This window comes from Bombina bombina, chromosome 3 (assembly GCF_027579735.1).
Source record: "Bombina bombina isolate aBomBom1 chromosome 3, aBomBom1.pri, whole genome shotgun sequence".
Lineage (NCBI taxonomy): Eukaryota > Metazoa > Chordata > Amphibia > Anura > Bombinatoridae > Bombina > Bombina bombina.
The window spans coordinates 471453781-471472275 of record NC_069501.1 but is presented as its reverse complement, the minus strand read 5'-3'; the positions used below and the strand labels follow the sequence as shown (position 1 = coordinate 471472275).

General features: G+C 37.5%; 1 protein-coding gene across 1 annotated transcript in view; it reads left to right on the top strand.

Annotated features, from left to right (window-relative positions):
* GNAT2 (G protein subunit alpha transducin 2) overlaps positions 1 to 18495 on the top strand; it is a 98439-nt gene that overhangs the window by 21606 nt on the left and 58338 nt on the right. The window contains exons 2-6 of the mRNA XM_053706768.1: positions 4231 to 4273; positions 4389 to 4530; positions 5635 to 5792; positions 14914 to 15042; positions 16605 to 16734. Of these exons, the coding sequence (XP_053562743.1) occupies positions 4231 to 4273; positions 4389 to 4530; positions 5635 to 5792; positions 14914 to 15042; positions 16605 to 16734 (602 nt within the window). The remainder of the gene's footprint in view (positions 1 to 4230; positions 4274 to 4388; positions 4531 to 5634; positions 5793 to 14913; positions 15043 to 16604; positions 16735 to 18495) is intronic.

Sequence of the window (18495 nt, the reverse complement as noted above, 5' to 3'; positions counted from 1 at the left end):
GAGGTAGTGCTATATTTTATAGATATCACACAACAAAGTGTACTGCGAAGTCAAGTAGGTGCAGCTGAGAGTTAGCCAGCTTTTCTTCCTAGCACACTCAGAGTAACCAATAGAAACTTATAGCGCATAATTTAAATCCTCAACAAAATGTGTATGAATATATGAATAGGTATCAGAAGACCGTTTACACAACTCAATGGAGTATGGTCTTGAAGCGGAGTATTTTAACACTGTTATAGAATATGCAGTTAGCACTAATGTATCATGTTATATATTAATAAATACACCATGAGATATAAACTTAACCATAAAGATGACAAAATGGGTGGTGAAACAGTAAAACAGTTTGTGTCTGAAAAGGCTACCCTTTCTGGACTTACAGATACATATACAAGCTAGGCATATGGCAGAACCAATATGAAGCATACGGGTAGGTATACAAATGAGACAAACGCTTGTCATGTTTGAAGGTATGCACTGTTAGCACAAGTGTCCAAGCTTGATCGCAGAGGAGCAGTATGAAAAATAGGAGTTAGGGCACTAGCGTGTCATTCCCACCTAAGTCCGGTCTCACAGCCGACATAGTCAAAGACCGCTTGTCTAACCCACACCACATTTTTCCGATACGGTCCTTTGTGCGAATTCTAGTCCTCTGCTGGAAATAGAAAGTGTACTCCACGCTGAGAGAGGACTGACGACCGCCTTGGTGTTCAACATTAGGGCTCCGGATGGGAGAATCAATGCTCTTACTGTAGGGCAGAAGTCACTGGGTGCCATCAGTGGCGCTGTCACCTTCCTCTTATAATGGTGAAAGTTAGGAGCCGCCCGTGAGTCAGTATAGACTATCGGATCTTTAATCTCAATTTGAATCTCCTCGCTCCATGGGCCAGCCGCATCCCTCGGGGCCCGGACGGTTAGGGATCTCATGGGAACTGCCAGTTGATATGACTCCGGTGGCTGATTATTTATATTGTCCGCAAGCACTAGAGGAGCAGTCTCAGTCTCCTGCTTCCAAACAGTCGGTCTCTCCTTATTAGCGTTGTTGAGATCGATTAGCGTAGGGTCAGTGCACCTGGATTCCTGCTTTGTTAGAGAAGCTAAGAGCAATAGTATGTCTTCAGTCATACTCTGAAAATGCTCATCCAGCAGTCGATGAATGCGTTGCTCCCAAGCTTGCAAGGCCTCCATGTTGGCCGTATTAAAAAAGTGTATATGATATTCGGCAGCTCCACGTGGTGTATCTGGAGAGGGAATATTAAAGGAATATCCTCAATATGTTACTCTTTTCTCCTCCTATAGCTTAGAATAGCCAGTATTTATGTTCCATGAGATAGTAGTAGAAGTTCAGGCTTATTAAATATAAATTAGACACTATATTTATAGCAAAAAGCCCGGAACTTCTCAGGAACACGTCTGGCTGCATTAGTAGCTGACTCCGCCCCCCGTGTTCCTTTTTATTTAATCAACAAAGCTAAACTTGGAGCTTCTAAGTAAGTTTTTAAAAGGTTTTATACTGAGATTTTAGTTCAGTATCTGTGCATATTCTTCTTCATAGTAGTGTCTATTACATGCATTTATATGAAAACTGGTGTATGCTGTCCCTTTGATGGACTGAACAGCCCAGAATGCAGGACATAAACAGGGGCAGTCAGACAATACATTCTCTTAGTATCGTTTGCTGAAGGAACAGCACTGCAGTACTGGCAGCTAGATGAATACATATAGTTAGCCAATCACAAGAGACAAATATGTGCAGACACCAATCAGCAGCTAGGTAGTGTAGGATATGTGTGTATTCTTTTTCAACAAGGGATACTAAGAGAACAAAGCACGTTTAAAAAAAGAAGTGAATTTAAAAGGGTCTTAAAATGACATGCAAGTTTAATTTTGACTTTCCTTTCTCTTTAATGTTACCAATCAGGTGTTTTCCTACCCGCTTTAACCTTATATACAAGACAAAAAATAGCCAAATAAAAGTAATATGGAACATAAAAAGCACGTCCCTCAAGTTACACAATGGTCGTTGTGAAGAGTTTCTGGGTTATAAGTAGATAGAGTTTTTGTAGAGGAAGGAATTTATACCAATCAGAATAGCTGGCATTAGCGTAAAACAATTTGAAGCAAGCTTGTGCAGGAAGAGGAGGATTATGGGAAGCAAGGGTGGGCGGAACCCACCTAAACCCATAAGAATGCCTATGGAAATTATTTGCATAATGCACGCTAGGCACTGTTTGACGTATAAGTAACGGTATTTAGTTTACGATAACAAAACGCAAACCTAATATATTGTTGCTGCTCCTTTATCAGTGTGTTTTAATGTGAATATTGTTATCCTGTTAGTATTAACTATAGTCTCTGATTTAGAATGCTTTGGTTGTAATATTTTTTTGTGTGTAGTTTTTAGATTTTTAGGTGATATTTTATATTAATGTGCTGTCTAGTCATTTTTTGTAAGTCTAAATCACTTGCCTGCCTTATAGGGCTATGTTGTGGATTTTATGTGGCTGTTGTGTGATTTAACTATCATTCTTTGCTCAGTTACTCATTAATTTTTGATTCACTAAACAAGTTTAGAGCATGTTTTCTTACCCAGGCTTGTCTGAGGTTAACTGCCTGAGTCACTGAGTGCTGTTGTCTGTGAGTGCTGATGAATAACCCGGCTGTGAGTTTATCAGGGTTATGGGATTGACAGTGCAGTCCATTTCTGTGTTTTGTATGTGTCTATGAAAATTACAAAGGGCCCATGTTACCCTTGTTTGTATATCTGGTTGCAGGCATGCATTGTGTGGCTGTAGGTTAGGGACCCAAAGAGGAAGAAACGTTGACATGGTCCTGAGCCTTTCACTATTTGGGCAAATGCTGTAACTAACCCCTTTTTAACGGTGGCGAGTGAAAGTTAGTTAGTGAATGTTGAGTCTGAAGTCTGGTGGCGTGTTGTAAGTAGCAACGTTGGCACATTGTATTTGCAGAATGTATATTCCTATTACAGCACTGATAAACACACATTGTGGGCAATGAGCTAAAAATATTATCTAAAGGGATATCATATAGCCATGAAAGTGCAAGGATATGTTGTTCCTCTAGGGCTGTAGGGACCCTATTAGTGCTTAGACTGTTACTTCTGAGAGGGTAAACGGGGCAGAGATAGAGAGGGATTGGAAAGGAAAAGTGAAAGTGCAGAAGAAGGTAGAGGGAAGACAGAATCGAGAAGCAAAGAGTGAAGAGATATGAGAGAGGGGAAAGAGAGTGTAAAGAGAAGATATGAACTGAGAGAGAAGAAAGAGGGTAAAAAGAGAGATTGCAGAGAGTAAGGAGCTGAGAAAGATAGTTAAAGGGACACTGAACCCAAAGTTTTTCTTTCGAGATTCAGATATAGCAGCAATTTTAAGCAACTTTCTAATTTACTCCTATTATCAAATTTTCTTCATTCTCTTGCTATCTTTTTTTGAAAAAGAAGGCATCTAAGCGAAGGAGCCAGGCAATTTTTGGTACAGGCCACTGGACAGCACTTGTTTATTGGTGGGTGAATTTATTCACCAATCAGCAAGAACAACCTAGGTTGTTCACCAAAAACGGGCCAGCATCTAAACTTACATTCTTGCTTTTCAAATAAAGATACCAAGAGAATGAAGAAAATTTGAAGGGAGAGATCATAATTATAAAAAAAATTAAAATCCACAGGTCTGCTATGACCTTCCATGACTGTCAGCACTCTCTGCATTCTCTCAGTTCAACAACTTCCTTTTTTCTATCCAGCTGTTGTTTAGTTGATGTTTCTAACTGCTATGAACTTATTTTTGTTAATTTATTACTGTATGTAGCATTATTTAATTTGGTTTCACAATGGCTAAACATATGCAAAGAGGGGGTAAAGTAGTGACTTGGGTTTGGTGCGGGTGGGATTAGAAGTGGCAAGTAACATTTTGTTCTGGCTAGTATCTTAGGACTTGAAATTTTGAGCCCTGATATATAGATAGATAGATAGATAGATAGATAGATAGATAGATAGATAGATAGATAGATAGATAGATATATAGATAGAGGCACACACACAGATATGTGTCTGTGTGTAAATATAATATTTCCCCATACAATGAAAATAGTGAAGATATTTATTGTGACATTCCAGGGTTCACACAGTTCGCTTCTTCATAACATGAGATAATATTAATAAGTTAAGTGTCATGATGTGTACCTATCTTAACATGCTGTTGTTTGGGTTTTGTCCAGGTGCTGGAGAATCTGGGAAGAGTACAATTGTCAAGCAGATGAAGTGAGTTAATCCCTGGAGATACTTCCTTTGTTTCTTTTTCTTCTTACACTGCAACTCTGCTTTTTTTTTTAGCTGATCTGCTTCTATTAATACCGTTCACCCTTAACCCCTGCAGGATTATTCACCAGGATGGATACACGGAGGAAGAGTGCCTGGAGTTTAAATCTATCATCTATGGGAATGTGCTTCAATCCATCCTGTCCATAATCCGTGCTATGACCACACTGGGCATTGACTATGCTGATCCAAGTAAAGCGGTCAGTTGTATAAATTATCATCACAAACCGCTTAAGTAAAAATTTAATTTCAAAGAAATATAGCAGTGAAGCGAAAGGGACGTCAAAGTATTTATTTATCTGAGGGATGTACTTTGTAACATATTGTATCATTTGTATATAAAGACTGTGCTCCTTCATCCCCCCCTTCAGCTCTATTTTTCTAAAATTGGTCAGTTTTTGAGCGCTGACGCCACTAAGCAACTAATCCACTCCATTGTAATTTCCCAACTTGACTACTGCCATAACCTACTAACTGGCCTTCCTCTTTCCCGCCTCTCCCCTCTTCAATCCATCCTAAATGCCTCTGCCAGGCTAATCCACCTTTCCCACCGCTCTGTATCTGCTGCACCTCTCTGCGAGTCCCTCGCTGGATCCGCATTCACAGCAGAATTAAATTCAAAATTCCCATCCTGACCTAAAAAGCCCTTACCAACATCTCCCCACTACCTGTCCTCACTTATCAACAAATATACTCCAGCTCACCCCCTAAGATCCAACGATGACCAGCTCCTTCTATCATCATGTCTTCCTATGCTAGACTGTAGGACCTCTCTTGTGCAGGGACATAAGCTCAGGAGCGTGCACGTGTCTGGAGCAATATATGGCAGCAGTTTTACAATAATGTTATACATTTGCAAAAGTACTTGATGACACCACTATTTCCTGTCATGTAGTGCTTCAGACACCTACATATGTATCTCTTCAACAAAGAATAAAATGTGAACAAAGCAAATATGATAATATAAGTAAATTGGAAACTTTTTTTAAATTGTTTGCTCTGTCCAAATAACAAAATAAAAATTTGGGGTTTTATCCCTTTAACACCTGATGCCTCTACGTTTATGATTTGATATTCATCACATGTAGGCCACTTTAAAAACACCACCTGGTAAAATATGATGGTGCTGCCATCTGGTGCCTGACTAGTGGTATTACATATTTATTGTCAGCATGCCTTTAAACAGAATACAAGACACACAACTGGCGCTAGCATTTGTTGTATTTTTATCTTTACATTGCTTGTTTATTTTATTGTATTGTAGTAATGAAGTTATTCTGCATAAAATATCTCTGTCTGCACAGGATGATGGGCGCCTGCTGTGTCACCTGGCAGACTCTATTGACGAGGGTACCATGCCCCAGGAGCTTGTGGATGTGATAAAGAAGCTATGGAAAGATGATGGTGTTCAGGCTTCATTTGAAAGAGCAGCTGAATATCAGCTCAATGACTCCGCTCCCTAGTAAGTCACATTGCCTAGTTTAAAAAAATATATTACAAACACACGAGCCACTCAGAAACTTACTTTTCTTGCAGCCTCTTTTCATTTGTTATTTTTCTGAAGACATTCTGCTGTGATGAGATATTAACGGAATAGTCTAGTCAAAAATTAAAATTTCATGATTCAGATAAAGCAGGCAATTTTAAGCAACTTTCTAATTTACCTGCATTATCAACTTTTCTTCGTTCTCCTGGTATCTTTATTTGAAAAAGCAAGAATGTAAGCATAGGAGACAGCCCATTTTTGGTTCAGCACTATGGATAGCACTTTTGGATTGTTGTCTTTATGTAGCCACCAATCAGCAAGCACTACCCAGGTGCTGAACCAAAAATGGTCCGGCTTCTAAGCTTACATTCAAATAAAGATACCAAGAGAACATGGAAAAATTGATAATAACGTTGCTTAAATTGCATGCGAATCATGAAAGTTTTATCTTGACTATTCCTTTAAGTTTTAACATTTTTTGACTGTTGTATTCCTTAGAATTGGGAATATTGTATCAATTTATTATGTAGTGCGCCAGGCAGTAATACAATGCAATGTGAGCGCTACATACTGTCTCTGTCGCAACTATTCAACTCTGCAGTTGCAGTACAAAAGCAGCCATAGACAATACATAAATGAACGAGAGTGTCTGTGTTCCAATAAAACTTTATTTATAGACACTGAAAATTGAATTTCATTAATGTATCTGGGGATTAAAATTTCCAATAATACAGAGGAATGGTATAAACTGAACTTCATGACTGGGGTTAATAGGTTCTGGGAACAACCTAAACAATGGAAGATGGTTCCACTCTCCTTGATAGGGAAAAACATAATTTATGTAAGAACTTACCTGATAAATTAATTTCTTTCATATTGGCAAGAGTCCATGATCTAGTGACGTATGGGATATACAATCCTACCAGGAGGGGCAAAGTTTCCCAAACCTCAAAATGCCTATAAATACACCCCTCACCACACCCACAATTCAGTTTAACGAATAGCCAAGTAGTGGGGTGATAAAGAAAGGAGTAAAAAGCATCAACAAAGAAATTTGGAATAATTGTGCTTTATACAAAAAATCATAACCACCATAAAAAGGGTGGGCCTCATGGACTCTTGCCAATATGAAAGAAATTAATTTATCAGGTAAGTTCTTACATAAATTATGTTTTCTTTCATGTAATTGGCAAGAGTCCATGAGCTAGTGACGTATGGGATATCAAATACCCAAGATGTGGAACTCCACGCAAGAGTCACAAGTTATTCTCATGAAGAAAAGAAAAACTTAAAACATCAGCAGAAGAATCAGACTGGAACAGCTGCCTGAAGAACTTTTCTACCAAAAACTGCTTCAGAAGAAGCAAATACATCAAAACGGTAGAATTTAGTAAATGTATGCAAAGAGGACCAAGTTGCTGCTTTGCAAATCTGATCAACTGAAGCTTCATTCTTAAGAGCCCATTAAGTGGAGACTGATCTAGTAGAATGAGCTGTAATTCTCTGAGGCGGGGCCTGACCCGACTCCAAATAGGCTTGAAGAATCAAAAGCTTTAACCAAGAGGCGAAGGAAATAGCAGAGGCTTTCTGACCTTTCCTAGGACCAGAAAATATAACAAATAGACTAGAATTCTTTCTGAAATCTTTAGTAGCTTCAACATAATATTTCAAAGCTCTTACCACATCCAAAGAATGTAAGGATCTTTCCAAAGGATTCTTAGGATTAGGACACAAAGAAGGAACAACAATTTTTCTACTAATGTTGTTAGAACTCACTACCTTAGGTAAAAATTCAAATGAAGTCCGCAAAACCGCCTTATCCTGATGAAAAATCAGAAAAGGAGATTCACAAGAAAGAGCAGATAGCTCTTCTAGCAGAAGAGATGGCCAAGTAGGAACAATACTCTCCAAGAAAGTAGTTTAATGTCCAAAGAATGCATAGGCTCAAACGGAGGAGCCTGTAACGCCTTCAAAACCAAATTAAGACTCCAAGGAGGAGAAATTGATTAATGACTGGCTTAATACGAACTAAAGCCTGTACAAAACAGTGAATATCAGGAAGTTTAGCAATCTTTCTGTGAAATAAATTTGAAAGAGCAGAGATTTGTCCCTTCAAGGAACTTGCAGACAAACCCCTATCCAAACCATCCTGGAGAAACTGTAAAATTCTAGGAATTCTAAAAGAATGCCAAGAGAATTTATGAGAACACCATGAAATGTAAATCTTCCAAACTCGATAATAAATCTTCCTAGAGACAGATTTACGAGCTTGTAACATAGTATTAATTACTGAGTCAGAGAAACCTCTATGACTTAATACTAAGCGTTCAATTTCCATACCTTCAAATTTAATGATTTGAGATCCTGATGGAAAAACGGACCTTGAGACAGCAGGTCCGGCCTTAACGGAAGTGGCCAAGGTTGGCAACTGGACATCCGAACGAGATCCGTATACCAAAACCTGTGGGGCCATGCTGGAGCCACCAGCAACACAAACGATTATTCCATGATGATCTTGGAGATCACTATTGGAAGAAGAACTAGAGGCGGGAAGATATAAGCAGGTTGATAACACCAATGAAGTGTCAGCGCATCCACTGCTTCTGTCTGAGAATCCCTGGACCTGGATAGGTATCTGGGAAGTTTCTTGTTTAGATGAGAGGCCATCAGATCTATTTCTGGAAGACCCCACATCTGAACAATCTGAGAAAACACATCTGGATGGAGAGACCACTCCCCTGGATGTAAAGTCTGACGGCTGAGATAATCCGCCTCCCAACTGTCTACACCTGGGATATGAACCGCAGAAATTAGGCAAGAGCTGGATTCCGCCCAAACAAGTATCCGAGATACTTCTTTCATAGCTAGGGGACCGTGAGTGCCACCCTGATGATTGACATATGCCACTGTTGTGATATTGTTTGTCTGAAAACAAATGAACGGTTCTCTCTTCAACAGAGGCCAAAACTGAAGAGCTCTGAGAATTGCACGGAGTTCTAAAATATTGATTGGTAATCTTGCCTCTTGAGATTTCCAAATTCCTTGTGCTGTCAGAGATCCCCAGACAGCTCCCCAACCTGAAAGTCTCGCTTCTGTTGTGATCACAGTCCAGGTTGGCCGAACAAAAGAGGCCCCTTGAACTAAATGCTGGTGATTTAACCACCACGTCAGAGAGTATCGAATATTGGGATTTAAGGATATTAATTGTGATATCTTTGTATAATCCCGGTACCATTGATTCAGCATGCAAAGCTGGAGAGGTCTCATGTGAAAACGAGCAAAAGGAATCGCGTCCGATGCTGCAGTCATGAGGCCTAAAACTTCCATGCACATAGCCACTGAAGGGAACGACTGAGACTGAAGGCGCCGACATGCTGCAGCCAATTTCAAACGTCTTTTGTCTGTTAGAGACAGAGTAATGGACACTGAATCTATCTGGAAACCTAAAAAGGTGACCCTTGTCTGAGGAATCAAAAAACTTTTTGGTAAATTGATCCTCCAACCATGTTTTCGAAGAAACAACACAATTTGATTCGTCTGAGATTCTGCAGAACGTAAAGACTGAGCTAGTACCAAGATATCGTCCAAATAAGGAAACACTGCAATACCCTTTGAAAAGATTCTTGGAGCTGTTGCTAGGCCAAATGGAAGAGCAACAAATTGGTAATGCTTGTCTAGAAAAGAGAATCTCAGGAACTGATAATGTTCTGGATGAATCGGAATATGAAGGTAAGCATCTTGCCAGTCTATTGTAGACATATAATGTCCTTGGTGAACAAAAGGCAGAATAGTCCTTATAGTCACCATCTTGAAAGTTGGTACTCTTACATAACGATTCAAAATTTTCAGATCCAGAACTGGTCTGAATGAATTTTCTTTATTTGGGACAATGAATAGATTTGAATAAAACCCCAGGCCTTGTTCCTGAAAAGGAACTGGCATGATTACCCCTGAAACCTCCAGATCTGAAACACACTTCAGGAAAGCCTGAGCTTTTACTGGATTTACTGGGATGCGTGAGAGAAAAAATCTCCTCACAGGAGGTCATACTCTGAATCCAATTCGGTACCCCTGAGAGACAATGCTCTGAATCCATTGATTTTGAACAGAATTTATCCAAACATCCTTGAAAAACCTTAATCTGCCCCCTACCAGCTGAGCTGGAATGAGCGCCGCACCTTAATGCGGACTTAGGGGCTGACTTTGGTTTCTTAAAAGGCTTGGATTTATTCCAAATTGAGGAAGGCTTCCAATTGGAAACAGATTCCTTGGGGGAAGATTTAGGTTTTTGTTCCTTATTTTGATGAAAGGAACGAAAACGATTAGAAGCCTTAGATTTACCCTTAGGTTTTTTATCCTGAGGCAAAAAAACTCCTTTCCCCCCAGTAACAGTTGAAATAATAGAATCCAACTGAGAACCAAATAAATTATTACCTTGGAAAGAAAGAGATAGCAATCTAGACTTAGATGTCATATCAGCATTCCAAGATTTAAGCCACAAGGCTCTTCTAGCTAAAATAGCTAAAGACATGGATCTCACATCAATTTTGATAATATCAAAAATGACATCACAAATAAAATGATTAGCATGTTGCAGTAAGCAAACAATGATAGATATGTCAGAATCCAATTCTTGTGCTAAATTCTCCATTCAAAAAGTTGAAGCAGCTGCAACATCAGCCAAAGTAATTGCAGACCTAAGAAGATGACCTGAATATAAATAGGCTTTCCTTAGATAAGATTCAATCTTCCTATCTAAAGGATCTTTAAAGGAAGTACTATCTTCCATAGGAATAGTGGTTCATTTAGCAAGAGTAGAAATAGCCCCATCAACTTTGGAAATCTTTTCCCAAAACTCTATTGCAATTGCTGGTAAAGGATACCATTTTTTAACCCTTGTAGAAGGATTAAAAGGAGTACCTGGCTTATTCCATTCCTTAGAAATCAAGTCAGAAATAGCATCAGGAATAGGAAAAACCTCTGGAGTAACCACAGTAGGTTTAAAAACAGCATTTAAATGTTTACTGGTTTTAATATCAAGAGGACTAGCTTCCTCAATATCCAACGTAATTAACACTTCTTTTAACAAAGAATGCATATACTCTATTTTAAATAAATAAGTAGATTTGTCAGTGTCAATGTCTGAGGAAGGATCTTCTGAATCAGATAGATCCTCATCAGAGGTGGATAATTCATTATGCTGTCGGTCATTTGAAATTTCATCAACTTTATCAGAAGTTTTAAAAGACCTCTTACGCTTATTAGAAGGTGGAAATGCAGACAAAGCCTTCTGAATAGAATCAGTAACAAATTCTTTAAAATTCATAGGTATATCATGTACATTAGAAGTTGAGGGAACTGCAACCGGCAATGTACTATTACAGATGGAAACTCTATCTGCATGTAAAAGTTTATCATGACAACTATTACAAATGACATATTTGGAGATATAATCTCCACAATTTTACAACAAATGCACTTAGCTTTGGTAGAACCGATGTCAGGCAGTAAAGTTCCAGCAGATACTTCTGAGGCAGGATCAGATTGAGACATCTTGCAAAATGTAAAAGAAAAAAAAACATATAAAGCAAAATTATCAATTTCCTTATATGACAGTTTCAGGAATGGGAAAAAAAGCAAATAGCATAGCCCTCTGACATAGCAAAAGGCAAGAGGCAAAAGCAATGGGGCAATAAATAGCATAGCCCTCTGACATAGCAAAAGGCAAGAGGCAAAAGCAATGGGGCAATAAATAATGAAAAAAAATTGGCGCCAAGTATGATGCACAACGTAACTGAAATTTTTTTTTGGCGCCAACCATGTCCGGAAATGACACACTCGCGTCACTAGCGACGCAACCCTGTGTGAACCCCTGCGTCAAGTATGACGCCGGAAATGACGAACTTGCGTCAACAGACGTGCCTTTCGTGCCAAAAAAATTTTTGAGCCAAGAATGACGCAATAAAGTGTAGCATTTAGTGCACCCACGAGCCTAAGACAGCCTGCAATTTGAACAAGTAGTCAATTGAAAAAAAGACTTAAACCCCAGGTAAGAAAAATATTTCTCAATATTAACTTTCCCAAATATGAAACTGACAATCTGTCAAAGGAAATATATGAACCTGACTCATGGTAAATATAAGTACAATACATATATTTAGAACGTTATATAAATACATAAAGTGTCAAACCATAGCTGAGGTGTCTTAATAAATAAAAACATACTTACCCAAAGACACCCATCCACATATAGCAGATAGCCAAACCAGTACTGAAACAGTTATCAGTGGAGGTAATGATATATGACAGTATATTTTCGATCTGAAAAGGGAGGTATGAGATGAATCTCTACGACCGATAACAGAGAACCTATGAAAAAGACCCCCGTTAGGAAAATCATTGCATTCAATAGGTAATACTCTCTACGTCCCTCTGACATTCGCTGTACTCTGAGAGGAATCGGGCTTCAAAATGCTGAGAAGCGCATGTCAACGTAGAAACTTACAAACTTACTTCACCACCTCCATAGGAGGCAACGTTTGTAAAACTGAATTGTGGGTGTGGTGAGAGGTGTATTTATAGGCATTTTGAGGTTTGGGAAACTTTGCCCCTCCTGGTAGGATTGTATATCCCATACGTCACTAGCTCATGCCAATTACATGAAAGAAATAAGCTTGCTAAAAATGATAGCCTTACCCAAACTCCTCTATACCTTTCAAAATGTACCTCTTCTGCTGAATTAACAAATTAACACTCTCTAAGAAATATTTGGGATTTGCTCTCCCTCATATTGTCAATTATAATCTCGCTGCATTGGTTAAAATTGCTTTAGACATGGTATTGAAATGTGGTAATTTTTTTCTGGTCAAAATTGAATCAAAGATTAATGTAATGTATTTAATTGACAAATATTATGCACATGCAAATTAAAAATTTGCCGAATTATTTAAAAAAGATAGCATTTCTGCAAGATCCTATCATTACCTAGCACCGTATATGTAAGATGTTAAAAATTAACTTCTCAGTCTCCAAATATCTGGAGATTGATAATAATTGGAATCTTCAATTAGGACAGAAGGCTAAAATGTGGTACAATAAGGGATTAATTAGAGTATGTCAAATTTAGGATGAAATACAGGGAGATATATGTCTCCTCTCTTTTGATCAAATCAAAGATAGGTATGATTTAGATGGGAGATATTGGTTGTTTTATCTACAAGTTAAACAATACTGCAGTAACTTACATAGAAAATACGGGGCACATTGGGATTGGACAGTGATGACCCCTATTATTAACGTATTTAGGAGAGGTAAATATCCCATTTCTCCCTTGTATAACTTAATTACTAACGCGAATCATGAAACCCTTCTGGAAAAAAACTGATCATAAGTGGAATGACTTAGAATTGCACAATGTAGTCCGTCAAACTATAAACAAAAGTTTACGGTGAGTACAAAAAGCCACTCTTCCCGCCTTCTCCAGAGAATAACATGTTAAGTTATTGTTGATGGTATAAATAACGCCATATAGTAGATCTAAATGGGAAACAAGTCCAGTGTCTCCATGCTGCTCCAAATACAAACTACCTAAAGCGAATATTCTACACTGTCTATGGACGTGTCCAAAAATAATGACATTTTGGAAAAAGATAAATTTTTTGATAAACAGTATTTGCCGTATTAATATAAATTTATCCTCTGAACGAATTATTTTATCATAGACAAAATTTCATGAATTCTCTAATCATTATTGGGCGGAACATAATTTTAAAAAATTAGATAAGGGACCGGGAGCCTTCCTTTGTTTCTTTTAAAAATGCAGTGCAAAGGCAGTTCTTAGTGGAGCAACATGATATTTGGTTTAAGATTGAGTACAATGTTGAACTATTTTCTGAAAAATGGAAACACTGGATTCTGAAGTTGAATCATGAGGATCAACTAATACTGATAAAGAGATTGGACACAACCCAGTATATGATGGAATGCAATCTTGGTGGTGAATGCTTATTGGATGATACTTGAGCAGTTAAAGTAGAGATATACAGGTTTTTTGTTTTGTTTTTTCCCCCTCCCTCCTCTCTCTCTCTTTAGGCTTTAAGTAATAGTAGTAATAATATATATGGAATAATGATATGTCATACACGATGGAAGGCCCTAAAGAAGAATGGGTCTATTTTTTTTTTCTTTTTGTACATGAGGAAATGTAGTCCGTATGGAGCTTGATGCCCCTGTTTCCATGTGAGCCTTCAGGCTCGTCGGAAACAGAAGTTATGAAGCAGCGGTCTAAAGACTGCTGCTCCATAACTTGTGCACGGACAGAAATCAACCTGATAGAATATGATCGGGTTGATTGACACCCCCTGCTAGCGGCCGATTGGCTGCAAATCTGCAGGGGGCGGCATTGCACCAACAGTTTACAAGAACTACTGGTGCAATGATAAATGCCGACAGCGTATGCTGTCTGCATTTATCGATGTGCAGCGGACATGATACACTACATCGTATCATGTCCACTCCCACTATATTAAATCTACCCCCTGGCTATGTTATGTTATTCAATGTTGGAAAAATAGCGGTGTGTTTCATAGTAACAATGGGAATTAATTAATTTCCAGTAGAAATATATAAGGCTGCATATTACTATGATGTTGGTATGTTTAAACTTTGGTAAATATGCTCTGTATTATAATGTTTAAGTTAAGTATTCTGCTTGGTGTTGTATTGTATGATGATATAATATGTCAACACTGCTTATTATAAATCAAAATAAATTAAAAAAATAATTTCATAAAATATTTACATATCACAAAATATTTTTATTCTTTTTCAGTTTTTACAATCATTTAAAAATGTAAAAAAACATTCTGAACTCACAGGCTAATAAAAAAACAGATGGTGGGCTTTATTTGGCCGCTAGGGGGCCATAGTTTTCCTAACCTGGGCTGAGATAGCAAAATGACTATGAGAATATTGAGTAGTCTCTGGGTAGGTGCAAACTCGTTTTCAGATGTCTAAAAGGGAAATGTTAGAAGATGAGCAGGAAGTGAAATAATGAATAAGAAAGATTTGACTGTAATTTAATATCTTCTCTCTCCAGTTACTTGAATCAGCTAGACAGAATCACAGCTCCTGATTATCTCCCCAATGAACAAGATGTGCTTCGTTCCAGAGTGAAAACTACTGGAATTATTGAGACACAGTTCTCCTTCAAGGATCTGCATTTTAGGTACCTGATTGTGTTAGTAAAGATTTCCAAAAAAACCAAACAATTTATTAGGGGCATTATTTCTTACTTTTTGGGAAAGGGTTGGTGAACTCTTGTAGTATATTCAAAATACATTATTGTACTAAATAAAACAAAAAATATACTACAAGCAGTAACAAATTAACACGACAAATTCCCAATTACCAATTCTCTTGGATGTTGTTCATTTGAAACTAGGTTCACTCTAGGACACAAATAAAGCTGTAGTAAAGAAGAAAAAAAAGGGCTCATGAGTTATGCAAGAAAATATGATCAAACTGCGACACAATATAATGGATTTGCTAGATCCAGCATATAAAGTAGCAGTGTGGTTGTATTGCTCCCATAAGCCTCTCCAGCCAGAGCAAAATCCTCCAATCAGACTCAAGAATACTCTAGGAACATACAACCGGCCAATAATAACAGTGGTCAAAAATGATCCCAGGAGGAATCATACTAAAATAGAAAGTGATGACAATCATTTAGAATGCGATATTTAGCGCTCCACTTGAAATCTGGCCCTTACTATTTTTGTAATTTATGCAGGAAATTAGTAGGTCTAAATATATTTACATTTCAACTTAAAATGATTCTATACACTGTTTATAAAAGGATTTTTTATAATTATTCTTTTTGTCTTTCCCACCCATTTGCAATCTAATCACGCGCTACTGAGTAAAATAACTTCAAGCAAAATATTCCTTATTCTGTATATCAATTATTTTATTTTATTTCCTACTTCTCAAAATGGAGGTACAACGTACAGGCATCAAGTGTACTCTAGAAGAAAACATACACATATAAATGTCATATTTTAATAATAATATTTCAATTATTATTTTTTTAACAATTCTCGAATCTTATGAAGGATGCCCTTGTGCACTTCAGTTTTCTATACTTTATTTGACCCTTACTAAACAGTAATTGATTAGATTAGAGCAGGAACTCATATTTATCTGTACGCAAGTTGTTTTTTCAAGGTGCGGGTTCCTTGTAGCAAAGCCCTGCTAATTTTATTAACAACATAGTGCTAGATTACAAGTGGAGCTCTAATTTATCACGCACCCGTAAACAGGCACATTCGCCCGTTTAAGGACACGTGATAAATTGCTACCGCGAGCTCGGTAAGGTAAGACCTCTGGTTAATTTTCAAAATATCCCCCAATTGCCCCCAAAATAAAGTGTAGTGTAGGTTTTTATAAAAACAAATGCTACATTTTTTAAAAATAAAAACAAACTGCATGAAGTAGTTTTTAGGGGTTAAAAGTGGAGGGAGTGGGGTGTTAAAAAAAAAACGGCACTAAAAAGTGCCTTTATATTGCGGTCTATGGGGACTGTGTGTTCTCTGTTTTAATAGTTTAATGATAATCTAAAATACTATTTTATGTAGTTTTTTTATCCCGCAATATTTAACCTTTTAACAGACCATAATCTTATGACTCAAGCTGATGATAATGCTGACCATAGTCCCCAATACCCATAAATGAAATGACTACACTACAGGCGTTTGTCATTTGTCTTTCTATCTGCTTTATTCCTGTCAGGATGTTTGATGTGGGAGGACAGAGATCAGAGCGGAAGAAGTGGATTCACTGCTTTGAAGGGGTGACCTGCATCATATTCTGTGGAGCGCTCAGTGCATACGACATGGTGCTGGTGGAAGATGAGGAAGTGGTAGGAACCTTGTGGTCATGTGACCAATCATATGTTGACTTCCACAGTGGTTCTGAAATATTTAAAGGGACATGAAACCCAATTTTTTTTCTTTCATGATTTAGAAAGAGCATGTCATTTTAAACAACTTTCTAATTTACTTCTATTATCTAATTTGCTTCATTCTCTTGCTATCACTTGCTGAAAAGCATATCTAGATATGCTCAGTAGCGGCTGATTGGTTGCTGCACATAAAGGCCTTGTGTGATTGGCTCACACATGTACATTGCTATTTCTTCAACAAAGGATATCTAAAGAATTGAGCAAATTAGATAATAGAAATAAATTGGAAAGTTGTTTAAAATTGCATGCCCTCCCTATCTGAATCATGAAAGTTTAATTTTGACTAGACTGTCCCTTTAAATCTTCTCAGAGTCAGCAGACAAACATTCCATTCTCACTTGCCACAAATCCTTCACAATATAAATTTTATCTATCAATTCCAGTGATCTTGCATGATACCATGTGACTTGCAATAGTAAAGGGTGTTTCATTGAGATTCCAACAAGGCTCTCAGTATGACTACAGTCAAAAGGACATAAAGGTGCATTTTAGGGTTGCACCGATACCATTTTTTTATGACTGAGTACAAGTACCGATACTTGTTTTCAAATACTCGCCGATACCAATTACAGATACTTTTTTTTTTTGTTTTAATGTCATGTGATAGTTTACCAAGCACAATACAGACTAATTATTTAAGATTCCTTCTTTATAATTATGCAGGACTGTAATTCAAAAGACATTATGAAATAATAAAAAAGTTCACTGAACATTTTTATAAATAAAAAATATTACAATAAAATATTAAATTTAAAGGGGTGATGCAATTGGGTTGTAGGGCTGTTATATAACATCATTTTGACATTTATATGGAGGTTCGACTCTAAGTTGAACAGTCTCACTTTCCACACTACTGCATGGGGCAGAAATATATTTTTGGCACATTTTAGCCAGAGCTGGAAATCTGTTTATTAATTGCCCAGTACTTCAGGGGTTTGTCTGAACGAGGTACAGTGATCTCTCCTACAATAACACAAATAACAGCAATTTGTATTGGCAGAACAGTAGTAAACGATTTTTAGTTGAGTCTCCACTCCAGTTTAAAATGAAATGTGAACATGCAGTTTGAAAAAACGCCACAAGATAGCATATGGGTAGGAAGTGGAGGTATCGGTGCATTTGCACGAGTACAAGTACTCATGCAAATACTTGGTATCGGTACCGATACCGATTCTAGTATCGGTATCGGTGCAACCCTAGTGCATTTCCTTGTTGCCCTTTTTCTTGGAGACTCGCTCCATAGCAGCAGCATGAATAGTGATTGGTGGCTTTGCACACATGCCATTCTGTGTTGGCTCACCTGCCCATGTTCAGCTCAGGGTTGGCGGTTCATTGATTCTCCAAAACATAGCCATATTTATTAGCAATAGTGCAGACATAAAATGTCCCTTTAATTGCTGTAACACACACAGTTCAATTAGTACATTAAGTTTATGATAAACATTTTGATTTATCATAAAGTATTGCCAAAAGCAAAATTTAGTATTCCAGATACAGCACATTAGTATGGCATCTAGATGATTAAAATAAAATAAAAAATATATTAAAAAAAAGCAAATAAAGCATTTATTGTTGACATATTTACAGTGGATATAAAAAGTCTACACACCCATATGATATTGCAAGTTTGTTTGTTTTGGGCTTTTTTAATGTAAAATT